We start from the raw sequence: 25609 nt of genomic DNA, 5'->3' as shown, positions 1-25609 counted from the left end.
ATACCTCCCTCATATCACATACAAAATTAAACCAAAGGTGACCAAATACCTAAATGTAAGATTCGTATAATCTTATGGAACTCTTAAAAGAGAATATATGAATAACTCTGTCATCTTTAATTAGGCAATGGTTAGATATGACACCAAAAGTGGACTTTTGACAAGTGACAAAAGAAAAAAATAGATAAAATGGACTTCATCAAAATTTAGTGCTTCAGGAAACTCCACCCAATGCTCTGTGGTGACCTAAATGGAAAGGAAATCCAAAAAAGAGGGGATAGATATATGTATACAAATGGCTGGTTCACTTTGCTGTACAGTAGAAATTAACACAACATTGGAAAGCAACTGTACTCCAATAAAAATAAAAATAAATAAACAAAAGCAGTGGAATAAAATTAGTGCCTCAAAGGTCACTAATAAAAAAGTGAAAAGACAACCTGCAAAATAGAAGAAGTTATTTTCAAATCATATGTCTGATAAAGGATTTGTATACAGAATACATAGAAAGCTCCTACAGCTCAACAATAATAAAGAACACTGTTGAGAGTCCCTTGGATTTCAAGGAGATCCAACCAGTCCATCCTAAAGGAAATCAGTCCTGAATATTCATTGGAAGGGCTGATGCTGAAGCTGAAACTCCAATACTTTGGCCACCTGATGGGAGGAGCCAACTCATTAGAAAATACTCTGATGCTGGGAAAGGTTGAAGGCAGGAGGAGAAGGGGACAACAGAGGATGAGATGGCTGGACGGCATCACCGACTCAGTGGACATGAATTTGAGCAAACTCCAGGAGATGGTGATGGACAGGGAGGCCTGGCGTGCTGCAATCCATGGGGTCACAAAGAGTCGGACACGTCTGAGTGACTGAACAACAACATTTAAAAATGGGCAAAGGCTGTAAACAGATAATCCTCCAAAGAAGATATGCAAATGGCCAATAAAAACATAAATAGATGTTCAAGATCATTAGTCATCAGGGAAATGCAAATGAAAACCACAAAAAGATACCACTTTACACCCACTCAGCTGGCTACATTCAAAAAGATGAACAACAACAAGGGTTGCCAAGGGTGTAGAGAAGTTGCAGCCCTCATACGTTGCTGGTGGGAATGTAAAATGGTGCAGCTGTGGAAAGTCGCAATTCCTCAAAAAGTTTAGCATAGGGTTATCTTACGGCCTAGCAATTCTGATCCTAGTTATATACCCAAAATAAATTAAAACATATATCCACACAAAAGTTTATACATGAATATTCATAAGAGCAATATTCACTAGCCGAAAAGTAGAAATAACCCAAATGTCCCTCAACTAATAAATGGATAAACAAATATGGTATGTCCATACAGTGGACTATTAGTCAGTCATAAAAAGGAATGAAGTACTGATGCACATACAACATGGATGAACCATGAAAACAATTTGTAAAGAAAAGAATGCAGAAACAAAACGCTGTGTGTATGATTCCATTTGTATGAAATATCCAGAATAGACAAATCCACAGAGAGTTAGACAGGGATGGCTGCACAACTCCGTGAACACAGGTACTAAAAGCCACTGAAGCGGGATATCTCTGATGGTCCAGTGGTTAGGACTCTGCGATTTCACTGCTGAGGGTGTAGGTTCAATTCCTGGTCTGGAAACCAAGATCCTTCAAGCCAGAAAGCATGGCTAAAAAATTTAAACCTACTGAATTGTACACTTTAAAAGGATGAACGTTCAAGTATGTAAATTATATCTCAATAAAGAAATAAAGAACCTGGATGGGAGGGGAGTTTGGGGGAGAATGGATACATGTATATGTATGACTGAGTTCCTTTGCTGTCCACCCAAAACTGTCACAACACTGTTAATCAGCTATACTCCAGTATAAAATAAAGTTTTCTAAAAAATTAAAAACTAGAAAAAAAAAGAATTACAGAAAATATTTGGGTTCAACCTAAAAGGTTTCCCAGAAGTTTGGGGAAAAGAAAAGTTTTAAAGAAAAGGCAATTTAGTTTGCCAATGCCCTAAAAAACAGATCAAATTAGTAGTTATCTTTTGAAAATATCAATAGTCATAAGGCCTTATGGAAAATTAGAAGTACTTATGTTTTGGATTTGTGTTCTACAGGAACATAAGGATTGGAGTTTTTGCATAACTTGATTCTGCGTGTCAAAGTAATGCCTGGTTATTTCAGATGTTTTAAGGGTAGAAAAGCAGACAGGAAAACTATGGACTTGCCTGTTTTCATGCCTCGCCCCATCCCCCATAAAAGGCAGGCAGGGGGTGGGAGGTGGGGTTACTGGCTTCTACAAACAAGCCCACCCCATGGGAGACCCTGCATCTGGACCCCCTGGTTCCCCTGGGACCCCTCCAGCTCCCGGCTCCTGGACGTTAGCACCCAGACCAGCACATCAAATCCGCCTCAGCACACTGGTCTTACGCGAGCACCGCCATTTATAAATCCTCCAGCTGCCCCAACCTGCCCTGGATTCCTAGTGCACCTAGTATTTCCCTTAATTGAAGGGAGCGCCCATGGCAACAAAAAGGTTTTAAGAAATGGGGAGAACAGAGAAGAGAAACCCAACTTCCATCAAAACCACAATCCTCCCAGGATGGAGGCAGGAGATAGGGAGTTTGGGCTGGACATACACGCACTGCTGTGTTTAAAACAGAGGACCACCAAGGTCCTCCCGTGTAGCACAGGGGGCTCTGTTCAGTGCTGTGTGGGGGCCTGGATGGCAGGGAAGTCTGGAGAAGAGTGGATACATGTTTACTTGTGGCTGAGTCTCTTGGCTGTTCACCTGAAACTCTTGCAACATTGTTCATTGGCTACACCCCAGCACAAAATAAAAAGCTTAAAAAAAAAAAACCCACAATGCTCAAATTAAAATTTCCCATCAACCATATGCCAGAATTTCCCTTTAGAGTGCCGAATGAGCTTCAAAGTAACACTTTCTCTCACTAATCATCCTACTGCCTAGTGCAATGTGGCAGCACCCAGAGTCCCCATTAGAAGTCAAGAGGGATGTTATTTCCACTTGAATACTACCTGGATGGAAATACATTGAAAGAAATCAAGAGGAAAAAAAAAAAAAAAGACGGCTTCCAAAAGACAGACTCCAGTTCAAACTTTATTTGCATACAAAAATATATTATAATGGGGAAAGCATATTACTGTTTCCGACTATATATAATTAATTACAAATATTTTCATAAAAGCATTTTAAATTACAGAGAAGCTATGTTTTAAGAGGAAATACAACATTAGCATGAGTCATCTGCTCTAATACGCTGCAAGCTGGTAAACAAAGTCAGTCTCTAACCTGCCCAGAGATGAGCCCAAAGGTATTTTTAGGACAAGCCTGGTAGTGGGTGAGCAACATCTCTGCCCCCTCCAGCAGCATATTCTGTAGCTGATTTTATCAGGTCCTCCGAGCTTTCTGAAACTTCTCCCTTAAGAATGAAAGGACCCAGAACTTCTTGTTTCACATACCTGTCAATAGAAGACAGAGAAGGTGATCCACTCTCGAAAGTTGACAATTCCCATGCTTAACCATGGGCTTCCTAGGTAGCACTAGTGGTAAAGAATGCCAATGCAGGAGACTAAGAGATACAGGTTCGATTCCCGGGTTGGGAAGATCCCCTGGAAGAGGGCATGGCAATCCACATCAGTATTGTTGCCTGGAGAATCCCATGCACAGAGGAGCCTGACGGGCTACGGTCCATAAGATCGAAGAGTCAGACACAACTGAAGCGACTTGGCATGCATGCTCAACCAGAGCACACCTCTCAAACAGGCATCCAAGCACCAAACTTAATGGCAGGCTTCCCATGTAATGTACGTCTGAAGAACTGGTATGACTGGGCAGCCTGCTGCAATTTTCATGAAGTCAACAAGCTTGTCCCACGGGTCTAACACAAACTGTGTTGCAATTACAATCATCTCTGTCAGAACAGACCTTGGTCTTCTGATGGAGGACAGTATGGGTGATAAAGTCTTCTAGTAAACAGAAACTGCAGAAGAACTTTCCACCTAATATTAGGTAGGTCTGTCTGAAACCTTGTTTAAGAACAGAATTCTTTTTAAGTAACCAGCTTTGGATCTATTTTTTCAGATCCTATCCAGCTATTTAGCATAGCACAGCATAAAATATGGAAAACTGACTCTTTCATTGTAAAATGAAAGGGGCTAGGATGAAATTCTCCAGGGCTGCTCTGTCACTGAACAAGGCCCCCCAAGGGTAAGTTGTGGAAACTGTCATCCAGGAAACTCCAGCTGACCCTTCTGGCACTTGTAATCCTGTTCTTTGGAAATAGAAGGTGTGGATTGATTCTCAGGGTCCTTTCTTCCAGGCACCCCCATGGCAATTATGATCTGATACCCTCGGTTCTCAAAAATTTTGGTCACAGAGAATGGGGTGCCATTAGTGTAACTGCCAAATGGGAAACAGGGTACCACGTACCTCATCCAGGTCTTTTGGTAACTGGTGTGGGTCTTTGGTTATAAGGTCTCGCCAAGCCAATTCTCTCTTTGGGAACCCAGCCCTCTAGAAGTCAGATCAAACCCCTGGATCTAACGTGTGAAGTTTTCTCTGGCCCCTGAGATTGAACCCTCTGCACTGTCAGTATAATGATCTTCAGTCGCTAGGTCGTGTCTGACTCTTTTCCACCCCATGGAGACCACCAGGCTCCTTTTCCTCCACTCTCTCCCTTAGTTTGCTCAAATTCATGTCCACTGAGTCAGTAATGCTAGCTAACCATCTCATCCTCTGCCACCTCCTTCTCCTTTTGCCTTCAGTCTTTCCCAGCATCAGGGGCTTTTCCGATGAGTCAGCTCTATTAGTCAGTATAATACTTGGTGGTCAATAAGCTGATTTCTTTTCTGAAGAGCCTGGCAGGCCACCATGCTGGGAAGGCTGCAATCACTCTAACTACTACTTAACTCTCCACTTCTCAAACAAGATGCCATTGTTTGCTGGGGGCCAGTTCTCCCTGGTTGAAAAGGCAGTCAACATCAATGCCAGCTTATCCTCAGGATTTCTTTCTGAGCCACTAGGGTCCTGTTTCTGAACCTAAAAACACCTAATGATGTAACTTCCTGCCACAGGCAAGCTGGTAAACATTACTGCACTTTATCAGAGGTGCTGGTTGGTTTTGTTTGATTCTTTTTTTTTAAACTACCAGGCATGTACTCACTTGCTAAGGTTCTGTCGAGATCAGCAATAAAGTCTTCTAGCTCTTTCGTATCTCCAAGTTTGGCTGAAAAACAAGAGTTCAGGTTCAGTTTCTATATTCAAGACAGCTGATGAATTCGACTTTTCCAGAATTATATGACCCCCCATCTCTCTGTCTTCTGAGATTTTATTAAATAGTGTCCTGTACCAGCTCTAAGTGGTTGCTCCAATGTTCACTTACAGAAAACTCAGAAGCTTTTTCTGAAGATGTTTCTTTCTGGGTTTTGTAGTTCATCATCCCCCACCCCCCAACCATGGTCCAGCAGCCTGGAAGAAGTAACTCTCTTCACTACTTTAAAAGCTGGGAGGTGGAGGCTTCCGTGTGGTCCGGTGATTAAGAATCCGCCTCCCAATGCAGGGGACAAGTGGATCCCTGGTCCACAAAGATCCCACATGCCGTGGAGCAACTAAGCCTGTGTGCCACAGCTACGAGCCCGGGCCCTGGAGCCCACGAGCCAGAACCACTGAAGCCCGCGTCCCTAGAGCCCCTGCTTCACAACAGGAGAAGCCCCTACAACGAGAAGCCCCTGCAGCATGACTGGAGAGTAACCCCCCTGCTCCCCAAACCGAGGGAGCCTATGTGTAGCAACGAAGGCCCAGCACAGCCAGAAATAAACAAAAGTAAAAACAAAGTTGAAAGCCAGAGTGAGACAGGGACAGGGAAGGAAGATGAAAAGTTTTAACTCTTCAATTGTGTAGGATCTGAGCTACCAGCCAAAGTATTTGGGAAGCAGCGTGTGGAATGCACACCCAGAGTCCCTAATTCCAGCTCAACTTCTCTGACGCAGTCTTGTTCACACTATCACTCCAGGGCAATACTTCAGCCCACGTGGTGCCCCCAGGGTGGAATTAACTAAGCGCTTCTGCTCCTTGTCAAGATGATACAGAGAAGGCGGCAGGAGGCTCCTGGGTCTGGGCGGCCTCATGCCACGCAGCCGTCAACACAGGGTAACGAGGCCCCATCGTGATTCTGTTCCATCTGCATCCTAAGACTTGTCCTTCTTTCTGCCTGTCTTATTTTTTCTCTAGAGCTCACCACTCATGCCTTCTCTGAATGCACGTCTTTATTAATTAGCCCCCTCAAGCAGTACATGCTCCTGCTCAGTCGTCTCCGATTCTTCGCGATCCCATGGACTGAGCCCACCAGACCCCTACATCCAAAGGACTTCCCAGGCAAGAACACTGGAGTGGGCTGCCATCCCCTTCTCCAGAGGATCTTCCCGACCGAGGGATCGAACCCACGTCTCTTGTGTCTCCTGCCTTGGCAGGCGGATTCTTCACCACTGCACCACCTGGGAAGCTGGCTACAAATAACTCACTGTTTTTAGCTTTTAAAGTCAATTTGCCACTAGGGCTTTTTCCCCCCCTCTTTAATTTCTACCTCTAGAGGATCAGGTAGCAAATCTGGACATGTTTTAAGCCACTTTCTAGACTGTTCTGTCTCTCTCAATTCAACAGATCCATTACAGACGGAGGGCTGGACAACGGCAGAATTCCCAGGGGCTGCTAGCACCGCTATGTGGGGAGGAGAACTTTAAAATGTCTCTTTTGAAAAAGGGCGAAATTCTGCCCTCCTGCCTGAGTGAGAAAATGATGAAATCTTCATATTTCTTTTTAACTATGTTCCATTTTTATTGCATTCTGCAACTATTTTCATCGAGTGTAACGTTTCTTAAGCAGAAAAAAACTCCTTTTGTTTTCAAAGGGCACTTGCCCAATAGAACATTCAGCTCTCTGGCTGGAGACAATTTACTAGCTCCAAAATATAAGAAACTGCTCATGCATCTTTAAAAAATTTTTTGTCTATTAATATCACAGTAGAGGCAGGCTGGAGCCGCTATTTTGAATTATGTTAGATCATCACTTGTTTCATAATGATGACCCCATTTAATTGCTAAATTGGTCATCTGAGAGCATTCTTTAAAGAGTTAATGCAACTAAAAAAAAAAGAACCCAACTTACTGCAAATCCTAACTGCTGAGTTTTACATTCTATAACCAGCCAGTCTAGGAGAACACTGTCATTTAGCACTGAATTGATAACAACACACAAGAGAAAACAAAATCTAGAGTCTACATGTTTTCTTTCTCCCATGGTTTCTCTACATGGTTTCCTGAAATAAAAAAGTGAAAGTGTTAGTCGCTCAGTCGTGTCCGACTCTTTGTGACCCCACGGGCTGTAGCTCGCCAGGCTCCCCGGTCCATGGGATTCTCCAGGCAAGAATTCTGGAGTGGGTAGCCATTCCCTTGTCCAGAGGATCTTCCTGACCCAGGGACTGAAATGGGATCTTCCCACATTTCAGGTGGATTCTTTAACATCTAAGCCACCCGTCCCCTGCCACCCACCTGTATGCGATTTCACTTTCATGCCGATCAAAATCCTGAGAAATAACAAAATCTACTCCACATTGTACTGTACGAAGATACTAGTCTTCTCTATTTGTTTTGTACATTTGGGCAAGATTGGTTAGGGGTAAGGCAGAAGAGAGAGGAGGCTGAGGGGGAGAGGGAATAAGGAAGCAAAAAAAACTCACATTCTAACGAGTGGACTTACCTTTCCGAGCAGGGACAGAAGGACAGAGCAGCGCTGGGGTGCTGTCTGTCGGAGAATTCAGTTTTTCATCACTGAAGCTGAAGCTGTTCCTATAAAGCGATTCAGCACCTTTCAGGAAAGAAAACATAACTCATTAGAAATGGTTTCAGTCTCCTGGTCTATTGATAAGCAACGGTTTATCTCCAAAGGGAGCAAAGTTATAAAAAAAAAATTGATTTCCAGATTTTATATTCGTTCTTGTTGTTGTTTAGTTGCTAACTTGTGTCCGACTCTTTGCGACCCGGTGGACTGCAGCTCACCAGGCTTTCCTGTCCCTCACTATCTCCTGAAGTTTGCCCAAATTCACATCCATTTTATATTTATGCTCCCAAATTTGAGGCAGGAGAGTGTGCCTGTGTATGTGTGCGTGTGTGTCTGCAATCAGGCACACCAAAGGCCCTTGCTTCCCTAAAAAAAGAAGGGTCAACAGGACCATCATGACCAGACCAGCCTCCTTTGCAACACACGGGCACCCACTGCCCAGGTGTCTGACAGCTAAGCCAATGCTTGACTGATGGAGGCCGGGGGGTGGCTTGGGATTTGAGACACAAGGAACCATTTTTCCTGAAAAATGTCCCTTCTGCCCTCTGAACCCCAAAAAATAATATAAAGTTAAGGTTGGATCCCACTACTTAATAATCCTCCCTGCCTGCTCAAGAGAGAGTCTTTGTCATGGTTTTTCCTGAGCTCCTGTATCCTGGGGATCAGCTAGAGGGTCAAAGACAGAGATTTCTTCTCCTGGAAGCTGTGGATTGCAAACACGTTGGGTGACTTGGTGGCTCCATTGTCCTGCTCCTGAAGACAAGATCGAGGCAAGGTCCCAGAAGCAAGGCTGAGCTGAGCATCTAGGAAATCATCTCAGCTTACTGAGTATTTGGGAGCCCTGGGACAAGACCATGTCTCTGGGCTCTTGCTTGTGTGAGTATGCTGGATCACTCAGTTGAGTCCGACTCTTTGCAACCCCATGGGCTGTAGCCCGCCAGGCTCCTCTGTCCATGGGATTCTTCAGGCAAGAATACTGGAGTGGATTGCCATTTCCTTTTCGGGGGTGGCGGCTGGTGGGGGTGGGTTTGCTTACAGAATGAACTTGAAGGATGACTCAGTCCACCTTCCCATTTTACAGATGGGCCTTTGCTTACCCATCTGTAAAATGGGAAGGTGGACTTAATGATCCTTAAAGTGCCTTCCAGCTCTGAAGTTCTAAGATCCTATTTCTGAGTCCTGCCAAGGGAGAGGAAACCAACCCCAGCCAGCCCAGTTCTGTGGCGGGAACCCAGAAAGGGCGCTGTTGGCTGAGCCGTACCAACCCAAAGACTCAGAGGCAGAGCCGGTGGTGGAAGCAGGATGTGGCCTCTGAGGTCACCGAGGAACAGCCTTCCTGGTTGAAACAAAACACAAAGCCTGGCACGGGGGTAGCGCAGATGAGCTCTGGGAAGGCTGCTCAGGTGCAAGAGGGCCGCTGAGCTACCATGGCCTGGCCAGGCTCCCTGTCCTCCTCGGGACGCACCCGATTTCATCCAATCACCTCCAGCTCAGGAGGAGGCAAAACCATCTTTCTTTGCTCCTCTTAACTCAAAAGGAACAGGACTCCGTGACAAAAGGGACACCCAGAATAAAAGAGGGCTTCCAGAAACAGAGGGTTCTGGCCCCAAGAGAATTCCTCTTCATCCCTAAAGACCGCCCCTCACAGGTCCCCCACGGCCCCGAGGAGATGGTCCCAGGCCGTCTTGTCTTCCTGGCTGACACACCCATCGCGTTCAGTTTTCCAAACACATACAACCCTCACGGTTGATTCTTCCTTCTTAGGTCCAGTCCGGGCCACCTAAAAGGACCACAGTCGTTTTTCAGGGCTCTGATGATGAACACCTGCTGAGATCTGAAACTCTGACTCTTAGGCTTACATTTCCCCCAAAATGTATTTCCCAGAATAGTGGTCCTTTGAGAAGAACTGCATGGTCCCCGGACCCTGAGAAACACCGCGCCCCTTGGAGGGTCCTCTGATGAAACTCCGACGTGCCTGAGATGTCTTGTGATAAACAAGCCGGCTTAGCCCTGTCTCCGGGTCCCACTTGCCCACGGGACACTGTTTGGTGGCGCCTCTGTTATTATCTCCCGGGACACGCGCACTCACTGAACTCAAAGCGGGAAGCCCTCGCGCTGGCTAGTCAGCTGAGCCCCACTCTGGAGCGACGCGGGTTTTCTCAAGGGAAGCCCTTTTCCCCCCACACACGGGAGGGCGGTCGTGCTCGCTGCAGACCCACCACGTCGTGTTACCGCCTGTCACCTCATAAGAGGCAGGGGAATCGCCACAAATAGAACCCGAGAGACTTGTGGGGAAAAGGCGAAGTGAGCCTGAGGGGCAGGAAAACCACAGAGAGCCCAGCGGAGGCGGGCCTCGAGCCCGCACTCGGGAGCCAGAAGGAAGGCATGCAAGCCTCTGCAACAGAACCTTCGGCGCCAAAGGGCCCCCGCGAGCATCGCCCCGTTCCCGGACCCAGAGTGTTAGCCTGGGCCCTGCGGGCGGCACCCCTGGCCTCCACCTCTCGGGGGCAGTGGGCCCCGCCAGCGGCACTCCCCTGCCTCCCGCCCCGTCCTGCACCAGGACCCTGGCCCTGGACCTCACCTCTGTTCTGCCCCCACTCCCCAGCATTTTACAGCGACATATACTTACCCCTTGGGGGCTGGAAAACACACACACACATTTGTTTGCCTCACACACAAGTAGACCAAGTGCTACTGAGTTTGGGAGAAAGTAATGAACTAGACGTGGAGACGGTCCCTGCAAAATGGTAGGAAACAGGAATCCGGTGAGGATTCATGACTCCTCGGGCAACTCGGTTGGTTTTGGGGACCCTGCAGGGTCACACTGTACCAGGACACCACCACGGCTCACCGTTCACCCTTTAGAACCTGGGGCTTAAATTCCTTTTTGATCTAAGTATTTTCCTCAACCTCAGAAAATATACAGACAAGCTGACTGTTCCTTGACTGGCAAATTCAGCTGCAAACTACTGAGCCAACTTTTCAAATAATCAGGAGTTGCCTCTTACTGATAATGAGCTCAGGCTACTCTCACAATGAGACGGAGGGGGAAAAAAATCCTAGTTACAATATTTATTTACAGTATCTATAGATATAGACACACACAGGGAGGCTGGCCAACACAGCATGTGCCCACTTCTGCTCGCCTCTCACACCCCCAGACTCAAACACCCACACACACTCTCACACACGTTCTCACACACCAGCTCACGGATACACCTGGATGCTCAGTGCACAATTCAGGCCAGCCCTGACTCCAGGCTCCAAGATGTTCAACCATTAAGAGGAAACAGTCCCAGCATCCTTGAGGCAAACTTCTCCATGGTTCAGTTCCACTCTGTGGTCACGCTCTCTACACACGATTCATGAAAATAAGAACCACAACAATCTTAAGAGCCCCCAAACTCCTCGGGGTCCAGCAGAAGCTGTCCCCCTAGAGCTGTGCGGGACCAAGGCCGTGTGACCCTGTGCAAGTCACTTCATCTCGGAGCTGCAGTTTCTTCTCTTAAGAAAGGGGGATAAGAAACCCACAAGCTCCGTGTGCTGCCCATGGTTTGCAGGCTTTATTTTTTCAAAAAACTGGAGGAAGGCATGCTCAGAAGAAAGGTCACCATAGGGAATAATAAGACTCCAGATTCTGGGGCCAAGCTTCTTCCTCTTCTTTAGAGAGTTGCAAAATTCTTAAGAAAAAAATTTTGTCTTCAGAGGAGCCCTAGAACAAACCTCCCAAGAACAAACCCACCAACACAGAAGTAATCCAACCTCTCTTAACCCTTTATCCAATAAAATTTCATTCCACAGTGAATAAGACTGCACGCTAGGTGTAAATTAAAAGGGAAGCAAAGCCTGCCTTCCTGTTCTTTTCACCCCCCTAGAACTCGATTTCTTGCAAAATAACAGCCAGTTAGTCTGACAAGGGACAGCAATGTGTTGCTGGCTGATAGCATAGTAATGTATTATTGCCCCACCCGGCATCAGTCGCTGCCATTAATAAGGACACACAGCAGTGATGATCTGGGGACCTGGCAGGTGGCAAGACTAGATATTGCAGGGCCTTACAACATCTACCGCCATCAGCTCTGCAGTCCCAGCAGAAATGTCCTTGGCAAGTCAACTTGACACACTGAAGCCAGGAACCTCCAATTCAGGGAGCAAGTTTGCTAAGACATCATCAAAAGAAATGTGAGCATATTAAATATTCTAACATCTTAACCATAGAAATGCCCACAAAGCTTGGAAAACTTGGGTACAAAAACAAAGACTTGTTTAAAAGGTAGATGTGGTTTTTTTTCCATTTGGGGGCGGGGAGAAAGGCAATTTGGGGGTTGGTACCAGCGTGTGTTACTCCAGAGGGAAGGAAAACCACAGACAGTAACCGTGGCCCGGAGCTCCTGTAAATATAGAACAATCCCACATGTTTCAGGCAAGCAAACCATAGTAATTAACTGAGAAAAAGAAAGCCTTGGACCTGTTTCCCTTTCGCCACAGGGAATGGTATGTGCGGGGCGGGGCAGGGGGGGTCAACTCTCCCACTCAAAATCTAAATTCCAACAGCTGCACTGAGAGAATAAGAAATCGTTTCTCAATTTCACCACTATTGTTCCAGCTTCTCTTCTGGGACTGCTCGGTCCCTCCATATGCCTCCAGGTGCCCACCAGTGATGGAGTTCCCAGGTGGCTCAGTGATAAAGACTATGCTTGCAATGCAGGAGCCACAGGAGACCACAGGAGAGCCACAGATCTCCCCTGGGTCGGGAAGATCCCCTGGAGGAGGGCACAGCAACTCACTCCAGTATTCTTGCCTGGAGAATCCTACAGACAGAGGAGCCTGGCAAGCCACAGTCCATAAGGTCACAAAGAGTCAGACGTGACTGAAGCGACTAAGCATACACATGCATACACGTCCACCAGTGACACTTGTTACCTGCCTGGAATTCCTAGCACACACCAGGACACCCCGAGGGCCCCTAACCCCTCATTCCCTGTCGGCTTGAACAAGGTCAAGTTTTGACCTCAGTGGCTCTTACATCAGATCAGCTAATAGGCTACCTGTCACACATGCCCCCCAGGTCCTCTCTCCCAGAGCCAAGCTAGAACAGTCGAGGCAAAGAAATACAGACAATATAGCTTTTGCACAAGCTAAAGAAGCCAATTCCTCATTCCCTCCAATGGCCCAACAGAATCATAAAAGCCCCAGCATACAGAGTAGACTTTGGACCTTTTCTGTTAAGAGGCAAAAAACTCCCCCCCTCAAAAGGAAAAAGGAACTTCCAATCCATCAAAGATGTGAGTTTATATCACCTTTTAAAGTGCCAGTTAATATTAGAAACTTCCTGTAAAATCAATCCGTGGAATCATAAATTAACACTTTGGTTAAAATTTAGTATATGATGAGTTAAAATGTTATTGAACACATTTGAGAAGTCATGATGTGCATGTACAGTGCTGAAAGTACTGAAAGAACAACAGGGTTTTCAAGCTAAGTTCAAACCAAAGATGTTCATCATGCCTGCAGCATCTCTGAGGATCAGGCTTGAACCTCACTGCCCCGGCTCCTAACCGAGCTGCCTTCCACTGCTAAAGCTGAAACTGCTCTCACGAAACTGCCTGGTGTTATCTGTTGGAACCGAAATCTAGAAGAAAAGAACAATTCTCATCAACCCTCATTTGAATACCACCCCTAACGTGAAGTTGTCTTGCCATTGTTGTGTTGGTCCTCTTCAAGTCTTAGGAGGATTCCCTGCAAGTAGAAACAGGAAGACATATTTCCTTATTAAACATCTGCTCTTCTCTCCAATGGAAGTAACTTGCTTCTCTGGTTAAAAGAAGGAATGTCTAGTTTTTCTCCTTTGGATGTGAGAAACCTATTTTTTTTTTAATTGAAGTATAGTTGATTTACAATATTGTATTAGTTCCAAGTGTACAGCAAAACGATCCAGATATATATTCTTTTTTAATGTTTTCCATTATAGGTTATTACAAGATATGGAATATAGTTCCCCGTGCTACACAATAAATCCTGCTGTTTCTCCATTTCATATACAGTAGTATGTATCTGTTAATCCCATACTCCTAATTTATACTTCTCCTGCTTCCCCCGCCCACAGTAACCGTTAGTTTGCTTCCTATGTCCATAGGAGTCTGTTTCTGTTTTGTAAATAAGTTCATTGGTACTATATTTTTAGATCCCACATATAAGTGATATCATATAACATTTGTCTTTCCCTCTAAATTTTTTTAAGAGAACAAAAAAGGTTCTTCAAAAAAGCAGGAATGCTGTGGGTACATCTTCAGAGTGATGGAGTTGTAAAACGCAGGGCAAAAAACCAAAGTCCCAAAGGTTCAGAGCTTCATACATAACATGTTCGTGCAAGACATTGGCCCAAATGTATCTGGCCTATGTGACACATCATGGCATGTGCATTTTATTGTTCTCTTAAAAACATCAAACAGGGCAAATATTTTCTTTCTAATCCTGAGCTTATGGATGTTTCTAGTGAGTGAAAGTCGCTCAGTCATGTCTACTCTTTGCGAACCCATGGACTATATGGTCTATGGAATTCTCCAGGCCAGAATACTAGAGTGGGCAGCCTTTCCCTTCTCCAGGGGATCTTCCCAACCCAGGGATCGAACCCAGGTCTCCCACATTACAGGCGGATTCTTTACCAGCTGAGCCACAAGGGAAACCCAAGAATACTGGAGTGGGTAGCTAATAGCATCATTAAATAGAATCCTTTCCATTTCACAGCTAGAGAAACCGAGGCCCACTCCTCATGCAGGGCCCGAACAGAGCTCAGCCTGGGCTCCATGGACCCGGTGAGGGGACCGCAGCCTTAAAGAGACACCTTCAAACATGACCATGATTGACAAATAGGCACGTGATCCCTGTCCAAGTCTATCCAGGAGGACCTGGTTTCCACACCAGCCAACCAACCACGGTGACAGAGCAAAACGTTAGAGACAGTCCAAGTGGTTTCACTACTTAATCAGAAAAAAAAGGAGACAAGAGTGCTTGCATTGTTGGACTGTGGAAGGGAACACAGGAGATAGCACATTTAAGGCACAGCAAAGAGCTTGCTAATGGTAAGAACTAATAGATAATAACAGTAATCACAGAAAAGGCTTGGCAAAAGAGAGCTGCTCTTATTTTCATCATCCTAGGGTATCTCCTCTTTGCTGGGAGACCCTACATTTCAGTAGGATCCACCTCTCTCAAATACTCTCTTCCACAGAAAAGCATTGAACAGCTAAATGAGTATAACAAATGTCTGTGATCCATTCTGGGCGGCAATTAAGACACGTATTATGCATCCTTAAGAAATGACTATTTAGATACACACCGCTTCTGCCAAGACTATTTCTAACCAGCCCCGTGAGGGCCAAACTACCATTTATAGGAAAGACTAATGTCATCCAAGCCTTCTGCATACCCTCCGCTTACTTCTCTAACCACCAAACCAAGGGTCAGTTTAACAGTTAGCAACAAAGGCAGAAAACAAAGTCCACACACCCTAAGAAAAACTACAGACCATTCCAAACAATCTCCCCTGAAGCTGTTAAGAATGTGTTTCGAGTGCCTTTTCTTTGAGGCCCCCAGAAAACGGATCCCAGATCTGAAATCCTACCCAGAGGGAGTTGCAATCACCCATGAATGAGTGAGCTCAGGCCCTATTCTAGCCAAGTGCAGCTGTGGTTTAGAATGGAGCTGTTCTTTGCAAGAGAGCAGCCCTGAACACACTGTGCCAGCTTTTTTTCCCACGGGGGAGAGAATTTGTACTTGATGAATGTGCCCCAGTAGAAGGAGACACATTTAAGTTTGGCTACATACATTGAGACAAATTTCAAAATTTTTTCAACTTCCCTTTGAAATTGAAAATAAGCGGTCAGGTCATTAGCAACATAGTCCAAACATACAGAAGGGAAAATTAACAGCAGATGATTCCATTCCCTTTCACCTCAAAAGCTGCAATTAGATCTAACCCTTGGGCAGGGCTGCCAAGGCAAGTCAGGCTGGAACTCTTAAGTTTCTGACTCCAAGCCTGAACTGGATGACCAGTGCCCTTTATTCCTTTTCAGGAGGACAGCTCATGTGTAAGTCCAAGACTGTATCTTTGCCCTGTAACAAGGAGAAGCTTCAGATGGCAAAAGAAGGGAATCACAAGGAAAGCTCATTGTTTTTACTTCCAGAGTCAAGGGCAGCAAAGGGAATGATATTCAGGCTGGTAACCCATCTAGGGAATGAAGCCTCAAGAATTATCCTGAAGTGTTCAAGATACCCTTTGAAAAACAGTAAGTCATCCGGGTTGGGAAAAACGACAGTCACAGAAGATTGAAAAGTCACCCAATTTGCTCTTTGACACCTAAACACGTATCCATAATCCTTACAGGACGTTTGAGGTCCTGGAAAAAGTGGTCTCTCTTTTTAACAAGGTGATTTAGGGCAGCCAGACCCTCGGGGTGGTCTCCACCAAGAGAAAGTCAGCAGGAAGCAGCTCTGCCTCCATCTGCTCCCTACCGCCCAACGCCCCCCTCCCCTCCTCCCCTCCCCTCCCCCTTCCCCTCCACCTCCCCTCTTCCTCCCCACCCCCAGCCTCAGACTGGGTACCAGGGTGGGGCCAGGAGTCTGAGCCAGCAGTTCACGTCATGGACTTGCCTGAAGGATGAGGGACACTCTCTAAATACTTGGACTTGGACTTGGCAGCGCTAGGATTCTTTCAAAACTGCGGACAGTGTAACAACAACTCCGGGGAGGGGGGAGCTCAAGGCCAGGAGAAAGTGCAAGAAGCGTTTCAAACACCCCAAAAACGGGAGCTTAAGAAACCTTTTCTGGTTTCACCAATACGTCCATCCTGCGCCCTTCCGGGGGCTCTGGACCCCACGCCTGTGGCGCTTTCTCCACATCCTCTGAAGATGCTGCTGAAAGCGGCAAGGAGCGGGGAGAGGGCGCCCTGGGGAGGCCCTCCTGGGTCCTGACACCTGCCGGCGGGCGGCGTGGAGCCCAGCCTGCCTTCCGCAGACCGCCCTCCGGGGTCTGCTCCCTGCCGGCCTTGCGGCCCCGGAGACTCCCAGAGTCCTAGAGACGGCTCTGGGCTTCGGGGCTCGCTCGGCCGGACCCCCCCGCCCGCGGTTTGCCGGATGAGCACGCGGAGCCGCGAGCCCAGGGCGCTCCCGCGCGGGCCGGGCGCCCGGACTGGCCGGGGCGCCACAGCTTCCGCGGCGGCGCCGCACTCACTCTCGGAGTCGCTGAAGCCGCTGCTGTCGCTGACGCTGGCGCTGCTGCGCCGCTTCATGCGCTCCAGGTGCTCCTCGTAGTGGAAGTGGCGCTCGTGGAAGGGCGACGCGAAGTCGGCCAGCACCGCGTCGAACTCGCATAGCGCGTCCGTCAGGTCCCCCGCGTCCGCAGAGTCCAAGGCCGGGGCTGCGCAGGGGCGAAGGGCGCGGGTGAGGGCGGGGGCGGGCGCCGGGCCACCCTCCCGTCCCGCGTCGGGCCGGGGCCCCCGGGGTACCCCAGGGTCGCCGGCCCACGCGGACTGCGCTCCGGCCAGGGTCGAGATGGGGGGGCAGCCGGAGGTCGCCGCCGGCCGCTGGCTGTTATCTTTCAAGACTCTCCACCGTCCCCAGAAGTGCGCGCTAGCATCGCGCCCATTTTAGAGAGAAAGAAACTGAGTCTCCACCCCCGGGAGTTGCAAATCAAAGGTCACGCCGCTAAGCCGCGAGGCCGAGCTCTTTCCCACCCGCGGGCTGGTGGTGGACCGGTCCCCGCGCTCGCGGCCCCGGGGTCGGCGGGAGGACTGAGTCAGGATGCGCCCGTGACGTGTCCCCCAGCCCGGCCGTGGCAGAGCGGAGGCAGGGGGAGGAATGGAGAAAGATTACGCGGGACCCTGCTTCTTTCGCCCCCAGCCCCCTGCAAGGCCCGGGTTTAAGGAGACCCACCCCGCCTCGCCACTCACCTGCGGCCGCGGCGGCCGCGGGGCTGCCCTGCGCGACGGGCGGCTTCATGGGGGGCTCCGCCGGCGCGCGTCGTTGGGGGCCCAGGATCCTGCGAGGTCTGGGCACGGGAGTCGTGCAGACGTGCGTCCCGCTCTGGCCGTCCCCTCTCCGGGCAGCGTCCCGCTCAGGCCGCCCCCTCGCCCGACCGCGCTCCAGCCACGCCGCTGCCGGCACCGCGCGCTCGCCCTCCCTTTCCCCGGGTCGCCGCCGCCCGCCCGCCGCGACGTCTTATAGCCGCGGGCGGGGGCGGGCCGGGGCGGGGCCGCGGGAGCCGGGCCGCCGGGTCTGTCCCCGCCACCGCCCCTCGACGCCCCCGTCCCCCCTCCCCGGGCACCGGGCACCGCCCTCGCCACGCGCGCGCCGGGGAACCGCGGTGACGCCCAGTCGCCCGAGCCCGGGTTACAGCCCCAAATATTTACCCGCCGCTTCCCCCGCGCGCCCTGACGACGGGCCCCCACGGACGTGGCTTTGGCGACACCCCCTGAATCCCAAGCACAGAGTTTGCGGCTGTGCTTCCCTGCCGGTGCCCTTAAGCTCCTCCAGCCTCAGTTTCCTCGTCTGTGAAAGGGAAATGCCTGGCCCGCAGGCCTTGTTGCGAAGAATAGAGCAGCCAGGAGCCGTGGAAGACCCTGACCCAGGTGGGAGCCGCAGGGGTCCCTCCCGCGCGTTCCCTCCCCATTGCTCCCAAGGCCCGTGAGGACTTCGGGTGCACGGAGTGCCGAGGGCAAGGGGGACAGGGGGACAGAAGTCGGTAGAGTCCACGGTTTTGCAGTTGTTCCCGTCCCGGCGCCCGGGGCCTGACTGCAGTCCTGGGTGTTCGTGGTAGGAGTTTGTCGAGGGAAGAGATTACTACGTGGATGCAGCGCGAAGCCGGCGCCTCTCAGCGCCCACACTGAGCCACCCCGCCCAGCCGCCTGGCAGGGGACCCGTCCTGACCCTAAAAGCCCTACACTGCCCTGCCCCGAGGCGGTAGCCACTTGGCACAGGTGGCTTCTTAAATGTAAAGCAACTGAGTGTGTTAGTTGCTCCGCTGTGTCTGACTCTTTGCGACGCCGTGGACTGTAGCCGACCAGGCTCCTCTGTCCATGGGACTCTCCAGGCAAGAGTACTGGAGTGGGGTGGCTGTGCCCACTTCCAGGGGATCTTCGGCATTCGGGGATGGAATCCCAGGGCTCCTGCCCTGTCTTCTGCATTGCAGGTAGATTCTTTATTGCTTAGCCACCAGGAGAGCCCATAGGTAACTAAAATAGAAGAGAATAAAAGGAACAATTCAGTACCCTAGTTGCTGGGGACACCTATCAGGTGATTAAAAGCCATCCTCACTCAGAGTCCTATTGGACGGTGCTGCCAGGGTGTCTGCCCACAAACCAGCCTCAGACGGAAGGGAGGTGTCACTCCAGTTGTCAAAGGCCTCCTTGGGCAGGTCTTGGCATGCACCCTTTTCAGGCCCACAGCAGCCCTGAGAGGTAGAATTACTGCTTCGGTTTTACACGAGAGGAAACTGAGGCACAGAGCGCTTAAGTAGCATGCTAGTCACCTAGTGATGGAAAGGCAGGTCTGTCTGGTTTCAGAGCTGATCGGGGCTTCCAGTAGAGAGCAGAGCAGACCGGAGGGAGAGGCTCCAGTTAAGAGTGCAGTTACCCCAGGTTCTTGATGCAACACGGCAAAGCGTACACATCTTTTTTCTTCCTTTCACCACTTTCATTACTTTTTTTAAGTCTCTTTCCCTCTCTCAGACTCTCTGACTTGCTGTGGTACCCACAGGGGGGTGCCCTGGGAGGAAGGAGCAGTCGCCCACCTAGCAGCTGAGGCAAAGGGGGCTGCCTCACAAATGCAGCGGCTCGCGCCCTTTTTGGCCAGGCTGGGAGGCAGGGCAGTGGACATCCCAGCCCAACTCTTGTGCGATGGCTCGGAGGTCAGGCCCTCTCAGCTGTAGAAACTGTTAAGCTAATCTTCAGAGAACCTTGTTGTTGTTCAGTTGCTCAGTCGTGTCCACTCTTTGCGACCCCATGGACTGCAGCGCACCAGGCTTTCCTGTCCTTCTCTATCTCCTGGAGCTTGCTCAAACTCATGTCCCTTGAGTCAGTGACGTCATCCCACCATCTCATCCTCTGCCATCCCCTTCTCCTCCTGCCCTCAATCTTTCGCAGCATCCGGGTCTTTTCAAATGAGTTGGCTTTTCACATCAGGTGGCCCAAGTACTGGAACTTCAGCATCAGTCCTTCCAATCAAGATTCAGGGTTGATTTCCTTTAGGATTGACTGGTTTGATTTCCTTGTGGTCCAAGAGCCTACAGAACACTTTTTAGTGGCTATGCCAATTTACTAAGAGAGTGACAGTGAGGATCACCTTACCTCTGCCAGGAGAAGTTGGTTGGTTTGTTGTTGTCTCTGCACCCCACTGTAAGGGAACTCCCTCGCCCAAGCACTGGGGAGATGGATCGGCAGGGGTCTCAACTCAAAGTGTCACCTCCTCTAGGATGGGGTCACTTCCATTCTGGAGGACTACTGCTCCCTCTCTTTCCTAATTATAAATATAATAGCACTCTGTGTACCCACCACCGAAAACGAACACATGTTAACATCCTGTCATTTTTGCTTCAGATTTTTTGAGGTGTAACTTATATACAATAAAGTATGCAAATCTTGAGTGCACAGTTTGGTAAATTCCTGCCTATATATGTGCTTAGTCCGTGCTTGGTCCCTCAGTCGTGTCTGACTCTTTGCGGCCCCATGGACTGTACCCACCAGGCTCCTCTGTCCATAGGATTTTCCAGGCATGAATACTGGAGTGGGTTGCCATTTCCTTCTCCGTGGATCTTCCCCATCCAGGGATCAAACCTGTGTCTCCTGCATCTCCTGCATTGGCAGGTGGATTCTTTACCACTAGCGCCACCTGGCAAGCCCAAGAATACTGGAGTGGGTAGCCTTTCCCTTCTCCAGAGGATCTTCCCGCCTCAGGGATCGAACCTAGGTCTCCTGCATTGCAGGCAGATTCTTTACCATCTGAGCCACCAGGGAACCTATATATACACCTGTGTAATTACTATCCAGATCAAGATACAATAGTTTGTCATCATCCCAGAAGGGTCTCTATGTCATTTTCCAGTCAATAACACCGCAAAAGTAACTCCTATTCAGAGCAGTAACTCCTCTTCTGAATTCTGCCACCAGGAATGACTTGCCAACTATAATCATACTGTATGTATTACTTTATATCTGACTTCTTTTGTGTAACGGTATGACCATGAGATGCATCCATGTTGCAGTACGAACCCATCCTCCTGTTGGTAGAGATGTGAGTTGTTATGTTGTTGTCGCTACTGTAATGTAATGTAACAACAAGTATTCTTGCACCTGTCTACTGGTATACAAAATCATTGTCTGTAGGATATATATCTGGAAATGGAATAACCAAAATGGCTTGAGGATCTCTATCACTGGCTAGTATAAATAAGCTGTTATGTACAGCTCGTACATTTCTTTTGCTGCCCATAAACGCTCAGTTCTCTTGGGTTGATATCTAGGAGGGAATTTCAGAATCACATGATAGGTGGATGTTTCATTTTTGAAGATACTGCCAAAGAGTTTTCTGAAGTAGTTGAATGAACTATCAGCAATGTAGGAGAATTCCAGTTATTCCATATTTGGGTCAATACATGATACTTGTTCACTTTAGCCATAGAGGTAACTGTGTACTAGTATCTTACTGTGGGTTCTTTTTTCTTCTTCCTGTGACTTTAATTCATATTTCCCTAGTAAGTAAGTAAATTGACCACATTTTCGTATGCTTCAAACATTTCTTGGCAAGAGAAATAGAATGCAGATACCGTTGAAAACTCCTTTTCCATCCTTCCAAGTCCCATCCTCTCCCTCCCAAGAGATCAACATTACCATGAATTTGGGAAGTACCCTCTCCATCCATGTTTGTGCAACCAAATCATATTTACACTAAAAAAAAAAAAAAAATAGTATTGCTTTGTGTGGTTTTTAAATTTACATAACTAATGCTGAACATGCTTTGTTTTCATTCAACAGTTTTTACATAAGTTGATACACACAGATCTAGTTTATTCATTAAGTCTGCCAAATAGAATTCTATTGGATGACTACAGAACAGTATATTTACCCACTCTCAAGTTGATGGGCACCGAGGTTGTTTCAGTCTTTCTCTGTCACTAACAGTACTTATCTAAGCTGCTCTGACCTGTCTGTTAGGGTGCACATGCAATCCACTTCTGCGTTCCTTGTGAATCCTTTCCTAGAACCATACAGAAGGCAGAAGTTAAACCCTCTCTCCCTTGAGCCTTCTGGCCAGGTTTCGTTTTCTATTCCAGGGCCCCCTGTGGTCCTCAGTCACCTGCGCTTAGTGATAAAGATGGTAAGTGACCACATTGTTCAGGGGTGACCTGTCTCTCACTGAGGAAAGCTGGGGAGCCTTATCTTTCATGAGCCCTGAACCTAAATTAGCTATAAAATCTTTACACTATGAGGGCTTCACTGGTGACTCAGATGGTAAAGAATCCGCCTGCAATGCAGGAGACCTGGGTTCGATCCCTGGGTTGGGAAGATCCCCTGGAGGAGGCCATGGCAACTCACTCCAGTATTCTTGCCTGGAAAATCTCCATGTACAGAGAAGCCTGGTGGGCTACCATCCACAGGGTTGCAAAGAGTCAGACACGACTGAGCGACTAAGTGTGGCAACACACTCACTTTACACGATAGTTTACATATATGTCAAGTTCCAGAGGTCATTCGGTCACACAGGTCTGCTTTGAGAAATACTTGAGGTAGCTAGTAATTCTGAAACAGGAAATCACAACTTCTTACATTTTTAAAGACTAGTTCTCTACCTTAATTGGCATCTCTTCCCCTTGCAAACTGTTAACCACTCTCTCCTGAAAGTTTTTCCTGAATATGTGTCTAACCACCTCACCATTTCTTCTCAGAACCATTTCGTCTCTACTGCTTAATTAAAGTCTGAATCCCCTGCAACTCCTTCTTCTCACCTATATACTCTGGCTGGGCCAGCTCATCCCCTATCAAGACTGTAACTATCATTTACAAGTTTTCAAATTTTTGTCTCCAGACAAGATTTTTTTCCCCCTTAAGTCTCTTAAATCCAATCACCAAAAGACTCCTACCATTCCTTTACAGATGTAATATGGAAGAAATTTTTGTTTCCTAATGTCGGTTCTCCCCTTCAGACCCATAGATTCCTGAAATAAAGACTGTATTTCTCAACCACCCTTGTGGTTGTGAGTGGTCATGTGACTTAATTCTGGACCACGGGTTCTGAGCAGATACTCTATGCAAATCTTTGAGATGTAGCCTCAAGGGAAGGGGACAGGCACCCTTGTCCTTGCTGCTCCCTGATGGATGGAAGACAGACTTGAAGCTGGATTTCACACCACGAGGTGGAAGCCGTATATTAAGGATGGTGGTGAAAGGATAGGAGAATTCCAGAGCCTTATTTCCTGCTGCCCCCATACCAACCGAATCCAAGAATACCAACACCTACGTGAGAGAAAAACAAAAACAGTGTCCATCTGTGTAAGCCACTACTGTGGGGATTTCTGAGCCTTGTAACTGAACTTCATCCTAACACCTAATACTTCACACAAGTCTCACCAGGAGTCCCTCCTCTCTGGAAGTGGAAGAGATAGGCATTTCCTTATTGCTTAAGCAGGTTTGGATTGTGTTTCATTGACTATATTAGTTTTCCAGGGCTGCCATAACAAAGTACCACAGGCTGGTGGTTACAACAAAAGAACTGTATGATCTCACAGTTCTGGAGGCCAAAAGTGCAAAACCAAGGGGTCAGTGGGGTTGGTTCCTTCCGAAGGCTGTGAGGGAGAATCAGTTCACACTTCTCCCCGAGCTTCTGGGGGTTTCCCGGTCTGTAGGCGCACCACTCTGATCTCTGACTCCATCTGCACGTGGCCTTTCCCCTGTGTGTCTTTGTCTGTGTCTCTTCCCATCTTCTTAAGGACACAGTCATGTTAGATTCGGGTTCACCTCATTCAGTATGTGTGTGTGCGCTCAGTTGTGTAGTGACTGCAGTCTCCCAGGGACTGTAGCCCACCAGGCTCCTCTATCCATGGGATTTTCCAGGCAAGAATTCTGGAGCAGGGCGCCATTTCCTACTCCAGGGAATCTTCCCCACCCAGGGATCCAACCCACGTCTCTTGTGTCTCCTGCATTGGCAGGAGGATTCTTTACAGCTTGTGCTACCTGGGAAGCTCTGCACTACCTTGACTTAGCTTGATTACATCTATAAAAAGCCTTTTTCCAATCAAGGTCCCATTCACAGCTATGAGGGGTGAGGACTTCAGCGTATCATTGGGGGCTAGCAGGGGGTTAAATTCAACCCACAACAGTGATATAAGTAAAAAATTGACCTATAGTAGTGAAAATCATCTCAAAGAAGAAATTAAAGTTACACTATATGATTTGAGGACTTCCTTTAAAGTTACAGTTATTTAAATTGTATTATTGGCCAAGGATTCCCAATACCAGAAAAAAGTTCAGAAATAAATGCACACATATTTGGTTAATTTATGAGAAAGGTGTCAATGCAATTCAACAAGGAAATAAAAATCTTTTCAACAAGTGGTGCTGGAATAACTATATATCTGTACAGAAGAAAAATGAACAATAAAACTTACTATACAGTCTATATAAAAATTAACTTGATATAGATCATATACCTAAACATAAAAGCTACATCTACAACGCTTCTAGAAGAAAACATAAGCACATATACTCAACGCTTGGATATAGGGAAAGATTTTTAAATGGCATATAAAAGGCACTAATCATTCTTTTAATTGAGAAATCAGACCATCAGAATTTAAAAATTTTGTTCATCAGATACCATTACAAAAAGAAAAAGGCAAGCCATAGACTGAAAGAAAATATTGAAATTCATACATCTCACAGGATTTGCTCTTAGAACATACGAAGATCATCTATTAATACAAGTTAAAAAGAAGAAGATAAACAACCTAGGGGAACAAAACATGGGCAAAACATTTGAACACACATCTCACAAAAAAAATATAGGAATGACTAATAAACACTTGAAAAGTCAAACATGGAATTACCCTGTGATCTAGCAATTCTCATACATTTTTTCCAAGGAAAAAATATATGTAGGAATGAATTTTTATTCATAATAACCAAACACTAGTGACAACCCAAATGTCCATCAACAGAATAGACATACAACTGTGTATGCCTGCCAGAATACAGCTCAGCAAAGAAGAAGCAAACTACTGAGACACTCAGCAACATGGGCAAAGCTTAGAGATATGGTGCTTGCCAAAGGATGCTGCAGCATGTGGAGTAACAGCCCCTCAAAGACATCCAGCTCTCATCCCCACGACCAGATGCCAGAAGGGAAGATTGGTAATGGGGGGAGGCTGTGCTTGTGTGGGGGCAGGAGGTACCTAAAAATTTCTGTACTTCCACACATTTTGTTGTGAACCTAAATCATTCTTCAAAACGAAGTCTATTTTAAAAAAAGCAAAACAGTAAATGAAGTCATGGCATAGAAAACAAGGGATCTTTCAAAGAAAGAAAACTACCTACCTCCACGTGATTTTTTTCAACTACCTCAGTATAATCAACATACAATAAACGGCACAAGCTTTGAGTGTACAATCTGATAAGCTTTGACTTCTGTTCCCAAGGAAGGGAACATAGCCACCACCCCCAAAGTTTGCTCCGACCCCATTGTCATCCCCTCCAGCCCCATTCCCAGG

At 47.6% G+C, this 25609-nt stretch overlaps 1 protein-coding gene across 1 annotated transcript; it reads right to left on the bottom strand.

Moving 5' to 3' along the window:
- Positions 1-3105: 3105 nt before the first annotated feature.
- On the bottom strand, positions 3106-18037 carry RGCC (regulator of cell cycle). The gene is made up of 5 exons (XM_061133079.1): positions 17805-18037; positions 17087-17272; positions 7775-7882; positions 5184-5246; positions 3106-3480 (listed from the first exon to the last, which is right to left on the bottom strand). Exons 1-5 carry the CDS (start codon positions 17851-17853, stop codon positions 3473-3475), a joined length of 414 nt encoding a protein of 137 aa, XP_060989062.1. The 5' UTR covers positions 17854-18037; the 3' UTR covers positions 3106-3472.
- Positions 18038-25609: the final 7572 nt, after the last annotated feature.

This window comes from Dama dama, chromosome 30 (assembly GCF_033118175.1).
Source record: "Dama dama isolate Ldn47 chromosome 30, ASM3311817v1, whole genome shotgun sequence".
NCBI lineage: Eukaryota > Metazoa > Chordata > Mammalia > Artiodactyla > Cervidae > Dama > Dama dama.
This window is presented reverse-complemented; position numbering and strand designations above follow the sequence as displayed.